Source organism: Tupaia chinensis, unplaced genomic scaffold, assembly GCF_000334495.1.
Source record: "Tupaia chinensis unplaced genomic scaffold, TupChi_1.0 Scaffold000314_1, whole genome shotgun sequence".
Taxonomy (NCBI): Eukaryota; Metazoa; Chordata; class Mammalia; order Scandentia; family Tupaiidae; genus Tupaia; species Tupaia belangeri.
Genome location: NW_006159807.1, coordinates 4,504,048 through 4,517,886, shown reverse-complemented (window position 1 = coordinate 4,517,886; position 13,839 = coordinate 4,504,048). Strand labels below are relative to the sequence as shown.

Sequence of the window (13,839 nt, the reverse complement as noted above, 5' to 3'; positions counted from 1 at the left end):
CACAAAAAAAAAAAAAAAAAAAAAAAAAGCACCCATTCTGTAGCTAAAAAATATGCCTCTAAACAATAGTTTGAAAGAGAATGTAGCCCAAGTCATTTTCCTTTGTTTACTCAGTTAGTGGGGCTATTCCCTTTATCAGGACATTCATCATATCTGGCAAAACTTTATTGTTTACACACAAAGCCAAGTAAAGTTTCATCTTCATTAATCAACATATTTATAGAAAAGGCAAGAAGAAATACAGTATCGAATAGCCTTGGTACATTTTGCAAATATGATCTAATCCCTTTACCTAACCCCCTTTGAAAGATGGAGACATTTGGGTCCATAGAATCAAATTGTTTGCCAAATTCTCAAAGCTTGCAATGGTCGAACTTGGATTCAAGTCCAGCTTGACCAACTTTCACACCTGTGCCCCTCCACCTCCCAGTTAGCTATAGTGAAACATAGAGTCTTAATTCTACATCCTCAACACTATATATTGGGTTGTCGGAAAAGTCTTGATGCATTTTTACATAGGAAAACATGAAAAATTTACTCATGACTTTTCCGACAACCCAATAGTTAATATTGCAAGGCAAAGTGTTTCAAAAAGGGCTAACATGAAAAGGACTGTATAGGAAACTATCTTTTGGGGGCTGGCAGGTGATGTGGTGGTTAAAGGTGCTGGACTTCCACATGGCCCACTGCAGTTCAATTCCTGGACCTGGCAGCTTGCTTTCTTACTTTACTTCTCTCTCTCACTCTGTCCCTCTTTGATCAAATTAAAACAAATGAATAAATAAAGTTAAATAAAATAATTCTTTTTTAAAAAGAAACTATCCTTTCACTTCCAAAACTATAGATTTCTAGATTTCTTTCTTCCTTTATCTGTTACTACTATCCATTCTTGAAAATGCTCTTACTTGAATGTTTTCAGCAGTTGTCCTTCTCACTCACAGGGGAGAGTGAGAATGGAAACACAGCTGTTATGTGATGGTCAGGCTACTCCCAATATTTTTCTTTAGTGACCCCTAAAATATAAATAGACTATTTTTAGAATGGCTAATCTGCATTCTTTAATAAAACTTCAGATAGCTCAGGAAAATCATGCTCACTGAAAAGGCAAGCCCTAAGAATTCTTTAATCTTGACTCATTTGACCGAGAGGTCCCCTGGAGGTCCCCATTCTTTGCCATTTTATATCGCTGGGGACTGATCGAAGACATTGGTTTGTTACAGCGTCTTCTTTTTGGGTAGCTTCTAAATACAGGGATACAAGGTTCTTTTTTTTTTATTTTTTTAAGGAATCTAAATAAAGAGAATGGAAAAAGAGAGACCACATGTGTTAAATGTATTGGACTATATCTGATTTTCCATTAAATCTCCCTATTTATGTCCTATACTCCAATCCAGATTTTAAAAATATAATTCACAGCTTGTGTATGTTCACAGTAAACCATTTAATAAATGTCAGTGAGTACAAAATAATGCACCATGCAAAATCAATTCCCTGAAGAATGAAAAGATACTTCTCAAGGGCTGTTTTCTGTGTTGAAGTAAGACCAGGAAAGTCAAAGCAAGGGATCAGAGGCCAGCCCCATGGCCTAGTCAGATCCTACATGGCTGACCATGCAGTTCAAATCCCACCCCCGGTGGCTTTAAGAACATGCCAGTCTTATGCATATATGCCCCACATCCTGACAGGATGGAGAAATGGAGGAGGAAGGGGTTGCAGTACGACCATGTCCCATTGCCAGGGGCTTTCTCCCTGTCTAAGGAAAGAAAAAGAAAACGAGGACTTGAGGATGTTGCTCTGGGCAACTTGGATAACCTGGCACCTATCATGTCTATGGATGAACTTAAATCTTAAGAATTAGGGCCTGTATGTCCTTTAAAATTGTCCTTTTTGAGCTCAAACCCTGTTGATGCTGATAATAATGTTATTTTTCTGATTTGCTTTCCACTATAGAAATGCAAAGTGGTTTATGTATTCATTTTAAACTTTTAAAACCACCTGAATCCCCAAGCCTCTCAACTCTGAGTGTACTGTTAAAATGGCAATAGTATGACAGTATTTCTTATGATGGATTAATTATATGGAATCCTTCAACATTTACCATTTTGAGTATCTTTCTTTTGTGTGGTTATGTGGGCTTAATGGCAAAGAAAGAATTTGAAATCACTATTCCTGTTTTAGAGACTTGTTGCTTTTTATGTAACTATTTTCTCATTGCTCAACTCCACTCGCCATTGCTCAACACTATCCTGTTTGCAGGAGGATAATCTCTTTCAGGTCCCTTTTCCTGACTTTTTTTTTTTTTTGGTTTGTTTTTTTTTGTTTTTGTTCTAGGTACAAATAGATGTGTTCTTATTTGCAGATTCTGAGCTTGGAAAGGATTTTCTGCACAGGTCTAAAACCTTACAACTTACATAATGGAATAAATTGAACTAGAGTAGCTTCTTCTTGTAAAAAAAAAAAAAAAAACTGAAAACAAGGGGTGCTGTCTTGTCTTCTTTTGGTCTTGACCTCATTAAACAGCGGTCAAGCAGTAGGCACCTAGCAGGGTCCAGGCTGAAGCAAAGCCATACCTCCTGTTTCAGCCAACCCAGAGATTCATGACCACAGTCGGCCCCCTCTGGCCAGTAGCTTTCTGCCCATCCCTCCCCCGGCCCCCTTCAGAGCTCCCTGTCCCGTTGTCATCTGCCAGCCTTCTGTGGAATTGAATGCCTGGGGCAAGACTGCCAAGGCAGCTATACCACTAGAGGGAGTTGTTGGCAGCATAAGAAAGATTATGTGGGTTTTCCTATTGATGAGGTGGGCAGAGTTGAGAGAGGCCACTTTCTCTCTGGCAAGGTTATAGAACAAATAACTTGCCACCCAGGTCTTTATTCTTTTTGACTAGACATAATACAATAGCTGATGAAGAATACCCACATGGAAAGCCGACCTATCAAGATTACATTTTTTAACAAGGGGACAAATGTTGAACTGATGTATTGGTCTAGTAGACAGCTATGGAGCTTGCAACTCAACTAGCACAGCTACCCGTTGCCATGTGGAGTAACAGACTGGCTTTCTCCCACTCTGTTTTTATGTTATGCAATGAATATGTACCCTTATTTAAATAAAACTTGTTTTCAGAAACAAACAAACAGAAAAGGCCTTTAATTACACAGAGACTTCCTTATTCAGAACAAGCTCCCGGTAACCAGACCTAGTCTCCAACCAGAGTGTTTTGCTGTGAGGGCAGAAAAGTGCCATAAAATACACACCTTGTTCTCTGAAGTCGGACAGACTTGGCTCACTTCAGAGAACTTCTCTTACTAACTGTGTGATCTTAGGTAGGATGCCTCCTCTTGCTGGGTAGTTTCTCCATCTGCAGAATAAAGATACTATTCAACAGCAGGAGTAGACAAGACAACCTTATTCAGGCCCTACCTAGTCACCGGGGACATAGTAAACATTGACAGCTACTGAGTGCTCTCTCCGCAACCACTTCCTGATTGATGTGGCCAGGTGCTGCTACTCTTTGAGCTCATCTGGTGAGCACTGTCAACAGATCATGTATTTCAGGAATTATTGAATGGATGGAACCATATTCTCCACTTAGGTGTGGAGTCATTCGTAGAAATGCCCTCCCCTTTCCTCAAATATTCATTGCCTATCAGAAGAAAAGCCATTGTCTTCTACCCTGTATCATGTTGAGAAAGGAGTCATACTTTGGAGGTTAAAATGGACTTATTTTCTATGCCTCTCACTCTTCCTATAGGCTCCAAAGCCAAGTTTTCTCAGAGATTTAACTCTTCAACTTCCTCTTGGCCTTCTTGGCTTGCAGAATGGTTTTAGCTAGCAGCCCCCTTCCAGATGGCCTGCACTTGCTACTTCATTCGATATGTGGTAGCTTTATTCCCTCTTTTCACGTGTGCAGAGTCCTATGTTCAGATGGCTCTTCTACTTCCTCTGGCAGGAGGTTAATACTTGAAGATGGGATAAGTTAGAGATATTTTTGGGATCTTAATACACCTTTTCCAAATTCTCAAATAGATAAGGAAATGATCTCAGTGAGGAGGCCAAGAAAGCTGTTTCCCCAGAGCTGAATGTTCTACTTTCTGAACTAAGAGAACTTTCTTTTCATTGGTTTTCTTCCTTGTCATTTGGCTTTGAGTGAAATGCCAAGCAGAAAAGCAAAGTTTGGAAGAGGAGCACCCAAATCATCTTAATGTACTTCGCCTATACCTTTTACTTACTGTGTTGTCACCATTTTGAATATGATTTTGAAACAACCCCAGTTGATTTTAAAAATAAACCTGTCTATATTGGTTGAAGAGCAAGATGGATGGGCCTTTTGAAGTAATGGCCAAAGTAACCCTTTTCTCAATCACCAGTAATTTTTATTTACACTGAAATAAATGATCAGGATTCTTTACTGCTTATTATTTCATAGTTGTGATGCTACTGGGGTTCATTTGCTCATAGATGGTTGGGGTTTTATTTTATTTTATTTTTCTCTCCTGTATTATTATTAGCTGTATTTCCAAAGCACATACCAGTGTACAGTTGGGAAAGACAGAGCATTCCAGAAATAGGCAGGGGAATCCAATGCGGGACTGAAATTTTGCTACGAGTAACCCATATATGGATAATCTAGTTTACTGTCACTTCCCTTCTCAGCTCCCCCTGCCTGACCTGAACTGCCCTCTGTTTTTCATGTTTCTTTTCATTCCCCTTTGGAGCAAGACTAAAGTTTCTCAGTTCCCAGCCTGCTAGAGCTGCTCTCTAAAGACTTTACTTTAGTTTCATGTAGGGAAAAAAGAAAAACATATTTAGTAACTTTTTCGCTTTGTGGGTTTTCCACTGTCTTCTTGTGTTACTTTAGCAAGGTACCTGGTCTCTCTGACCATGAATATTATATTGGCCAGTGTAAAGTCAATATGGTTTCCTGGAATTTCAAATTTAAATAAAGAAAATAATGAATACAATCTTAGATAAGTAAAAAGTTTATTATTAATGATTCACCCACATTTGAAAAACTAATGATGTTTTTATTTCTTATGCAGGTATACTGTGATGTCAGGAACACCTGAAAAAATATTAGAACATTTTCTAGAAACTATACGCCTTGAGCCAGCTTTAAATGGAGCAACAGGTATACTCATAGAACAATTTTATGTCCATTAAAGCCATGCTTATTATTGCAAAAAAAAAAAAAATCCTAAATTTATTCACGGTTGTATTGCCAAGCAGTTTTATGAGGGGGTTTTGTCTATGAATATTTGAAGAACATTCCTGTGTAACCCAAAAAGAGAGTCTTTCTGGCTTTTTTCTGCCCTTCCAGTCCCGACTGTCCTTTTTAGCTGACTCCATCTCATTTATACCTACTAAGAATAGCTTTCCATAGGCATTTATTAGATTGTAATGTGTGTCCTATTATTATAAAGGATTTGAAGAAGGCCCAGCCTTGCCCCATATAGGAGTAAAAGGTTTTCTTTGCAGTTGTATTATAGATTCTTAGGCTGCCCCAGTGTGCAGCAGAACATCACCCGTGTCCGTTTACTAGGACGTAGTACTGTAGGCCATAACAAAGTACCATGGATTAGGTAGCTGAGACCATAGAACTAAATCATCTCACAGTTCTGGAAGTTAGGAGTCCAGGATGGAAATATTGCAGGATTGGCTCTTTCTGAGGGCAGTGATGGGAAGTCCATGTCATGTCTCCCTCCTAGCTTCTGGGGATTGCTGCCAATCTTGGCATTACTTGGCTTATGGATGCATCGCCCCAATGTCTGCCTTCATTTTCACACGGTCTTCCATCTGCATGTGTATCTTTCTGTATCCAAATTTTCTCTTACTGTAGGACACTAGTCATATTCGATTAAGGCCCAGACTAATGAACTCACCATAGCTTGATCACATCTGCAAAGACCCAATTTCAAAAAAAGCCCAATGTGAGGGCCTGGGTTATGACTTCAGCATATCTTTCATGGGCCTTAAAATCTAGCCCATGGCCCTTTCTTACGGTGAACCAGTCTGATGACTTAAAACAAAATTTGAAGGAAAATAATGTGAATCTCTTCAGTGAACGAAGTGTTCAGAGTTATGTCAGTCTCCCCTTTTGATAACATCTTACATATGACCTAGAACAGCCCATATTCAACTTGAAAATAAAAATCTGGGGACCAGCAGATGGCATAATGTTTACGTCACTGGACTCCCATGTGGTTGGCCATGGTTTGAGTCCTGGACCCGGTGGTTTAAAACTCATGCTGGGCATGTGTGCATGCATGCCCAAAATCCCAAGAGAAGAAAGAAGAAGGGGTTATAGTGTTGCTATCCCCCCTGGGGTATGATTTCTTGCTTTCTGTCTTTCCATTTCTCTCTATCTCTCTGGAGAGTGCACGTGCCTTATAGCAAAATCTACTTCAGTAATTGATCTTTGCAGTATACTCAAGGTAAAGACATAATTATTACTACTATTATAGGTATTTTACCACTGACTTTTGTTATCTCATTTTAGTTTCTCACTTTATACATATATTATCTGAGTTTTTTTAATGCAGCAAATGAATAGGGAACAGTGGGTTCTAGGCCAGTTATTTTCAGCTCAATATTTATTTATTGAGTGTCTTGCTGAATAAGCACTAAGTTAAACGTTTTGGAGTAGGCATTGTGTATAAGGATCTCCCTCCTGCTGGCAGTAAGCATATACTGTAATCCACAAGAGGACATAAAAGAATGTGCGAATAATTTGCACATAAACACAATGTAGTCAATGTTTCAGGAGCACTGAGGGCTGAGGGGACCAGAGAAAGTGTCCTGGAGAATGTAACCTTTGAAGTGGCCCTAAAGGAAAGCTGGTGACTGATAACTAGAGATGGGGACAAAGTCTTCCATACTGAGAGACATTGGTACTGACCTAGAAATAGGCCAGGAAGAGCTATTGGTCTGTTTGGCTGGACTGTCATATATATAAGTAGAAAAAGAAAAGTAAGATCCAAAAATGTGGAGTACAGATCCTAGAGATTCTTCAGTGCAAGCTACGCACTGGGGCATGGTGGAAGATATCTGAGCAAGATGTGGTAAGAGCTGTGCTGGAGAAAGATTATTATTCCGTGTTTAAAATGAGGTGATTGTTGGGAACCAGCAGTTAGTGTAATGGCTATGTCGCTGGACTCCCACGTAGTCGACCGCAGTTTGTGTCCCGGACCTGGTGGCTTAAAACTCATGCCAGGCTCGTGTGTGTGTGTGCCCAAGATCCCAAGAGGAGAATGGAGGAGAAGGGATTGCGGCATGACCATCTCCCCTGGGAGGTGATTTCTCGCTTTCTGTCTCTATGTCTCTGTCTGTTTGGCGAGTGCACGCACCCTGTAGCGAAAACCTCTCCAAAAAAAAAAAAATGAGGTGATTGCCTCCAAGAGACCTGTGCACCCTCAAATAAGCCAAATTTCCAAGACCAACTACAGTAAATCTACTTCAGTAATTGATCTTTGCAGTATACTCAAGGTAAAGACATAATTATTACTACTATTATAGGTATTTTACCACTGACTTTTGTTATCTCATTTTAGTTTCTCACTTTATACATATATTATCTGAGTTTTTTTAATGCAGCAAATGAATAGGGAACAGTGGGTTCTAGGCCAGTTATTTTCAGCTCAATATTTATTTATTGAGTGTCTTGCTGAATAAGCACTAAGTTAAACGTTTTGGAGTAGGCATTGTGTATAAGGATCTCCCTCCTGCTGGCAGTAAGCATATACTGTAATCCACAAGAGGACATAAAAGAATGTGCGAATAATTTGCACATAAACACAATGTAGTCAATGTTTCAGGAGCACTGAGGGCTGAGGGGACCAGAGAAAGTGTCCTGGAGAATGTAACCTTTGAAGTGGCCCTAAAGGAAAGCTGGTGACTGATAACTAGAGATGGGGACAAAGTCTTCCATACTGAGAGACATTGGTACTGACCTAGAAATAGGCCAGGAAGAGCTATTGGTCTGTTTGGCTGGACTGTCATATATATAAGTAGAAAAAGAAAAGTAAGATCCAAAAATGTGGAGTACAGATCCTAGAGATTCTTCAGTGCAAGCTACGCACTGGGGCATGGTGGAAGATATCTGAGCAAGATGTGGTAAGAGCTGTGCTGGAGAAAGATTATTATTCCGTGTTTAAAATGAGGTGATTGTTGGGAACCAGCAGTTACTGTAATGGCTATGACGCTGGACTCCCACGTCGTCTACCGCAGTTTGTGTCCCGGACCTGGTGGCGTAAAACTCATGCCAGGCTCGTGTGTGTGTGTGCCCGAGATCCCAAGAGGAGAATGGAGGAGAAGGGATTGCGGCATGACCATCTCCCCTGGGAGGTGATTTCTCGCTTTCTGTCTCTATGTCTCTGTCTGTCTGGCGAGCGCACGCGCCCTATAGCGAAAATCTCTCTCTCAAAAAAAAAAAATGAGGTGATTGTTGGGAACCACCAGTTAGTGTAATGGCTATGTCGCTGGACTCCCCCGTAGCCGACCGCAGTTTGTGTCCCGGACCTGGTGGCGTAAAACTCATGCCAGGCTCGTGTGTGTGTGTGCCCGAGATCCCAAGAGGAGAATGGAGGAGAAGGGATTGCGGCATGACCATCTCCCCTGGGAGGTGATTTCTCGCTTTCTGTCTCTATGTCTCTGTCTGTCTGGCGAGCGCACGCGCCCTATAGCGAAAATCTCTCTCTCAAAAAAAAAAAATGAGGTGATTGTTGGGAACCACCAGTTAGTGTAATGGCTATGTCGCTGGACTCCCCCGTAGCCGACCGCAGTTTGTGTCCCGGACCTGGTGGCGTAAAACTCATGCCAGGCTCGTGTGTGTGTGTGCCCGAGATCCCAAGAGGAGAATGGAGGAGAAGGGATTGCGGCATGACCATCTCCCCTGGGAGGTGATTTCTCGCTTTCTGTCTCTATGTCTCTGTCTGTCTGGCGAGCGCACGCGCCCTATAGCGAAAATCTCTCTCTCAAAAAAAAAAAAAATGAGGTGATTGCCTCCAAGAGACCTGTGCACCCTCAAATAAGCCAAATTTCCAAGACCAACTACAGTTGACTTTCCTCTGATGAACTCCTTGCTCAGGATGTGTGGTTGTAAAATGCAAGAAACAGCACCTTCTCTAAAATTAGTGTTGACTGAAAACGAAGATTCTATTACATTAGAGACTATGGCATCTAGGGACAGATGTACACGGTCTTCACTACCCATGAAGGGAAAGTATATCCTCCTTTAAAGTTACCTCTGAAAGAGGCAAGGACTGGATTATTACTTCTTTAAAAAATGAAAGCCTAGAAATCAGTGTATTCTGTGGCTAGCATGTGGGATTTGATTCCTGACCCTTTTAATTTTGATGTTAGACCCTAGGCTAACATGGTAATTTAATATTGAACTTCACTTCCTAAAGTTTTTTTTTTTTTCTGACTTTCTTATTTGTAATGTGTGTGGCTTGGAGATAGACAATCTGTATCATGCTCATAACTCGAATACTAATGCCCCCAACTACTATCCTGGTTACTAAAATACTCCTAGTACAGGTACCTGGAAAACATGGATACACTGGTGTGGCAGACACTCGGCATTTATGGATTTACAGTGTAGTGAGAACTGTCAGAGTTACAGTGAAACTCGCTGATGTCACAGAAATAGGCACTGCGAGATATGACAGAACATGTTCTCGATTTACCAAAACATCAGTTCTCCACCTAAGACTTCTTAGTTGTTTAGACTTTTGACTTCTATAACCAACATTAGTCACTGCATGACTGACTTGAGGAATCAGTTTCTAGTAGAGAAAGATGGTTTTAAATCCGTTCTCAAGCGTTTCTGCATATGAGTGGAGAGTAAGAAAGCCACACTGAAATGTGAATGCTGGCTGGTTGGCCTCACACACACAAGTCAAATCTCTGTTTGAGGAGAATGCAAACTGTATAGCACAGGCTGCTGGGTGCCATACAAGCAAGCATTACCGCTCCTATCCTGAGGGTACATGAAATACATAAAGTCGATGTTAGATATTAAACTCAGACAACTCAAAGTCCTTTTGTACTTTTTTTTAAAGTTCTATGTAGCAGGGCAGCAGATGGCGTGGTGGTTAAGACACTGGACCCCACATGTGTGGTTTGAGCCCTAGACCCGACGCTGGGCACCCACGTGTGTTCAAAATCCCAAGAGGAGACTGGAGGAAAAAGGATTGCGGGGTCACCATCCCCACTAGGGGGGGTGATTTCTCACCTAGGAGACTAGAGGAGAAAGGATTGCAGTGTGGCCATCCCCCTGAGGGGTGATTTCTCACTTTCCCTTGCTCTCTCTGGCAAGTACTTGCACTGTATACCAAAATCTAAAACTTAAAAAAAAAAAAAAAAAAAAGAAGAAGGGAAAGCCCCATACAACTTCTGTCTGACACTTTCTAATGCTTCTTCCCTGGCTGTAATGGCCCTGGATTGACTGATGACGCCAAATGATGGCAGCATGGAATTATGATCTTGAGTCTCATGGTTACACTTTTAGTCACTGATTCAAATTTTGCCAACGTAAGTTCTTTAAAAACATGAACATAGGAAATATAATTTAAAGGGTTAAATTTGCATGTTTCTCACTGTTTCCTATTTGAGAAGTTAGGAGTTTCACAGATCTCAGAAGGGTTCTCAGTTTCCACAGGCTAACTCCTGAGGCTTGTAGATTTGTTTCCATGTGCTTTCTCATCATGGCCGGCTCCGTAGTGTGGGGTCTGCAATAAGGAAACAGTATCAGGGCCAGCCCATGGCATGGTGGTTGGAGCAGCCAGATCCCACATGGCTGACTGTGTGGCTCGTATCCTTGAGCCAGTGGCTTCAGAAACACATCAGACACATGTGTGTACACTCGCCTAAATCCCAAAAAGAAAGAACTGGAGAAGGGATTGAGGATGACATCTCTCACGGGGGGCGGAGGAGTCTTCTTCACTTTCTCCCTCTCTCTGTCCGTCTCACTGGTGAACATACGTACCCTCTCGCAAAAATTTAAGTACACACACATATATCTTTTTAAAACAGATAAGAGAAAAAACACTGAGAAAATAAATATGGTGTGAAGTAGATAATGCAATGACATGCCTTAATTCTGTGTATATATTGCATATATTCTGCTCTTACGTGGCTCTTTAATTATATGAGAAATCTGCAAAAAGTTCACAGATTTCTCTCTCTCTCTGTCTCCCCAACCCCTCTCTTTTTAAAAGTTTATTGAAAATAGGTGTTATGAAAAAATACGTATAGATTTCAGTTTTTCCACCAAAATAAACTTGCACTTTAATTTCATTTTTTATGAACTTTTTGTAGTCCCCTCCTATATTTAAAAATAAAAAATTCGGTGCTAATGTGCCTAATACCATTTGTACAAAGTTTTTTGATTTAGAAATATTATACTATTTTCCTAAGAAGTTGAACTTTGATCTTTAAGCTCCGTCAACATCGTTATTTTTATATGAATGTTTCTAAGTACAGGAAAATTATACCCCAAATCAATATAAGAAACCAATTATCAAAAACAAATGAGTAGATTCTCTTGCTTCCTAAAGATTTCCCCAAAACCTAATTTCCTTTCCTGCTTTTTCTCCTCTCCAGATTCTGTTTTAAATGACTTCATTATGATGCACTGTGTTTTTATGCCAAATACCCAGCTTTGCCCTGCCCTGGTGGCCCAATATCCTTTGTTGAGATAAGTTTCTTTCCTCTTGAAGACACCCACCGTCATGTATGTGGCTATTACCTTATCTCATCTTCTGACGGTAAGTCATGGCCCAGGCAGTTGTACTTTCACCCTCGTCAAACTCCGAAATGCCAGCAGGATTTCCCTGTACTCCCTGGTGTAGGTCTGCCATGCCGTGTTTAAGGATGTCCTGTTAATTACCTGTGTTGAGAAATGTGAACAAGGTCACCTCAGGAACATGATGTTGGCATGAACTACACATGCCCGGGGAATAGGCAGAAGATTATGGAGCAGAGTCCTGGAGTGTTAATAGGAATAATTCCCTAAGCTTAGAGACTGACTATGTACCTCTGTCTGGCCACCTGGCAAGACAGATCATGGTCTGCTTGTGTTCTTCCTTTAGCTGTGGTATCGATCAGTTTACTCACCTGCTGAGAAGTTACCACTGTGGGGTGATTTTCTTTCACATTCTTCCTAGTTTTTCCTCTCCACTAGATACCAAAGTGTCTTTCTTTGTTGCTATTTTTTTTATTATCACTTTGATTTAAAACAAAGATATGGAATTCTAACGGTAGTTCCTTTAGATCAAGGTCCCCAACCTTTCTAGCACCAGAGGCCAGCTCATAGAACTTGATCTCCCACAGACAGGGTGTAGGAGGTGGGGTTGGTCCTGGGATAATCCAATCCGAGTGCACTACACCCACTGTGCATCCCATTTCCACCACTGCTTCATTCCAATATACAATGAAGCAACCACATCACAATAGGGTTCAAGCTCTCCAGAGAGTCTAAAACCAGCCCTGATTGATAGGAGGCAGAGCTCAGGCAGCGACATGAATAATGGGGAGTGGCTGCAAACACAGACAAAGCCTCTCTTGCTCACCTGCCACAAGACCAGCATTAGCCTGTGGTAGGGGTGGGGGAACTGGTTTGGGAATTCCTGCTCTAGGCAGCTTGAAGACTTAGGGCAGTTTTTCAATATATTGAATTGACCAGTTGATACATAGTATCTGGCACAGAACAAGCATTCAGAAAACATGAATTGAATAAAAGAAATGAACGTTTTTAATGAGTTTATCCTCTACTTTGGGGAACATGTGAAAATATATTTTTAAATTCTGCTTTATTTTTAAAGCAACAAATATATAAACCCTAAACACTTTGGCCTTTTTGAACAATTAAAGATATTGAAGGAGAGTGACTCTTTTCTTTCCTTTTCCTTCTTTCCTTCTTTCTTTCTCTTTCTTTCTTTCTTCCTGCCTTTATTGTAAGCAATCCAATCAATGTTGACATGTTTTCCTTTTTCAGGAACAGTACAATGTAAATTATAAAAGGAATTATAATTGCCCTACCTGATTCTCATTTTCTTCCTCACTCATAATTCTCCTTAAAGTCAACAGGATGTGTGAGGATAGAAGATTTGAGTTGAATGTGTTGCTCAGAAGGAGCTGCAAGAGTGAGATTGGGGTGTTTATTTGCCTGGAAACTATCTTTCCAAGTCACGACAGCTTAATGAGACTTACATATATTATATATTCCTTCTGGCTCATATTCAATTTTTCTCAAGTAAAATGAACACATTCAGGATCTCTCTGTGCTCACTTAACTCCATACATGGTAATCATTATTAGACCTCTGAGATTTGTTGGAAGGAAAAATAAAAACCTATTGAGTTTAGACTTATTTTTTTCAACAATTAGCACATTGATAAACCTAAAACAAGTAAAACCCAAAGAGTGAGAGTGTAACATAGGCTAAGTCATGTCATCTTTACAACTCAAAGCCCCAAACGTTAACTTAGAATTTTTTTCAAATTCGGATTTCTTCATTTATTAGCTTGTTCATCAAGATTTGATTGAGAATGTTTATATCACTAACTTATGTTTTTAAAAATAGCAGCTCTAGGACCAGCAGTTGGTGTAATGGCTATGTCGCTGGACTCCCATGTAGTCGACCGCAGTTTGCATCCCGGACCCGGTGGCTTAAACTCACGCTGGGCATGTGTGCGTGTGTGCCCAAGATCCTGACAGGAGAATGGTGGAGAAGGGATTGGGATTGCAGCGTGGTCATCCCCCCGGGGGGTGATTTCTTGCTTTCTGTCTCTCTGTCTCTGTCTGTCTGGTGAGCACACGTGCCCTATAGCAAAAAAAAAA

General features: G+C 40.7%; 1 protein-coding gene across 5 annotated transcripts in view; it reads left to right on the top strand.

The window, feature by feature from the left end:
• Window positions 1-13,839, top strand: part of RAPGEF4 (Rap guanine nucleotide exchange factor 4) — a 391,851-nt gene that overhangs the window by 318,855 nt on the left and 59,157 nt on the right. For all 5 annotated transcript variants that reach the window (XM_006151126.3, XM_006151130.3, XM_027772910.1 and 2 more), the window contains 2 exons: window positions 5,040-5,128; window positions 11,602-11,680. In XM_006151126.3, coding sequence (XP_006151188.2) covers window positions 5,040-5,128; window positions 11,602-11,680 — 168 coding nt within the window. The remainder of the gene's footprint in view (window positions 1-5,039; window positions 5,129-11,601; window positions 11,681-13,839) is intronic.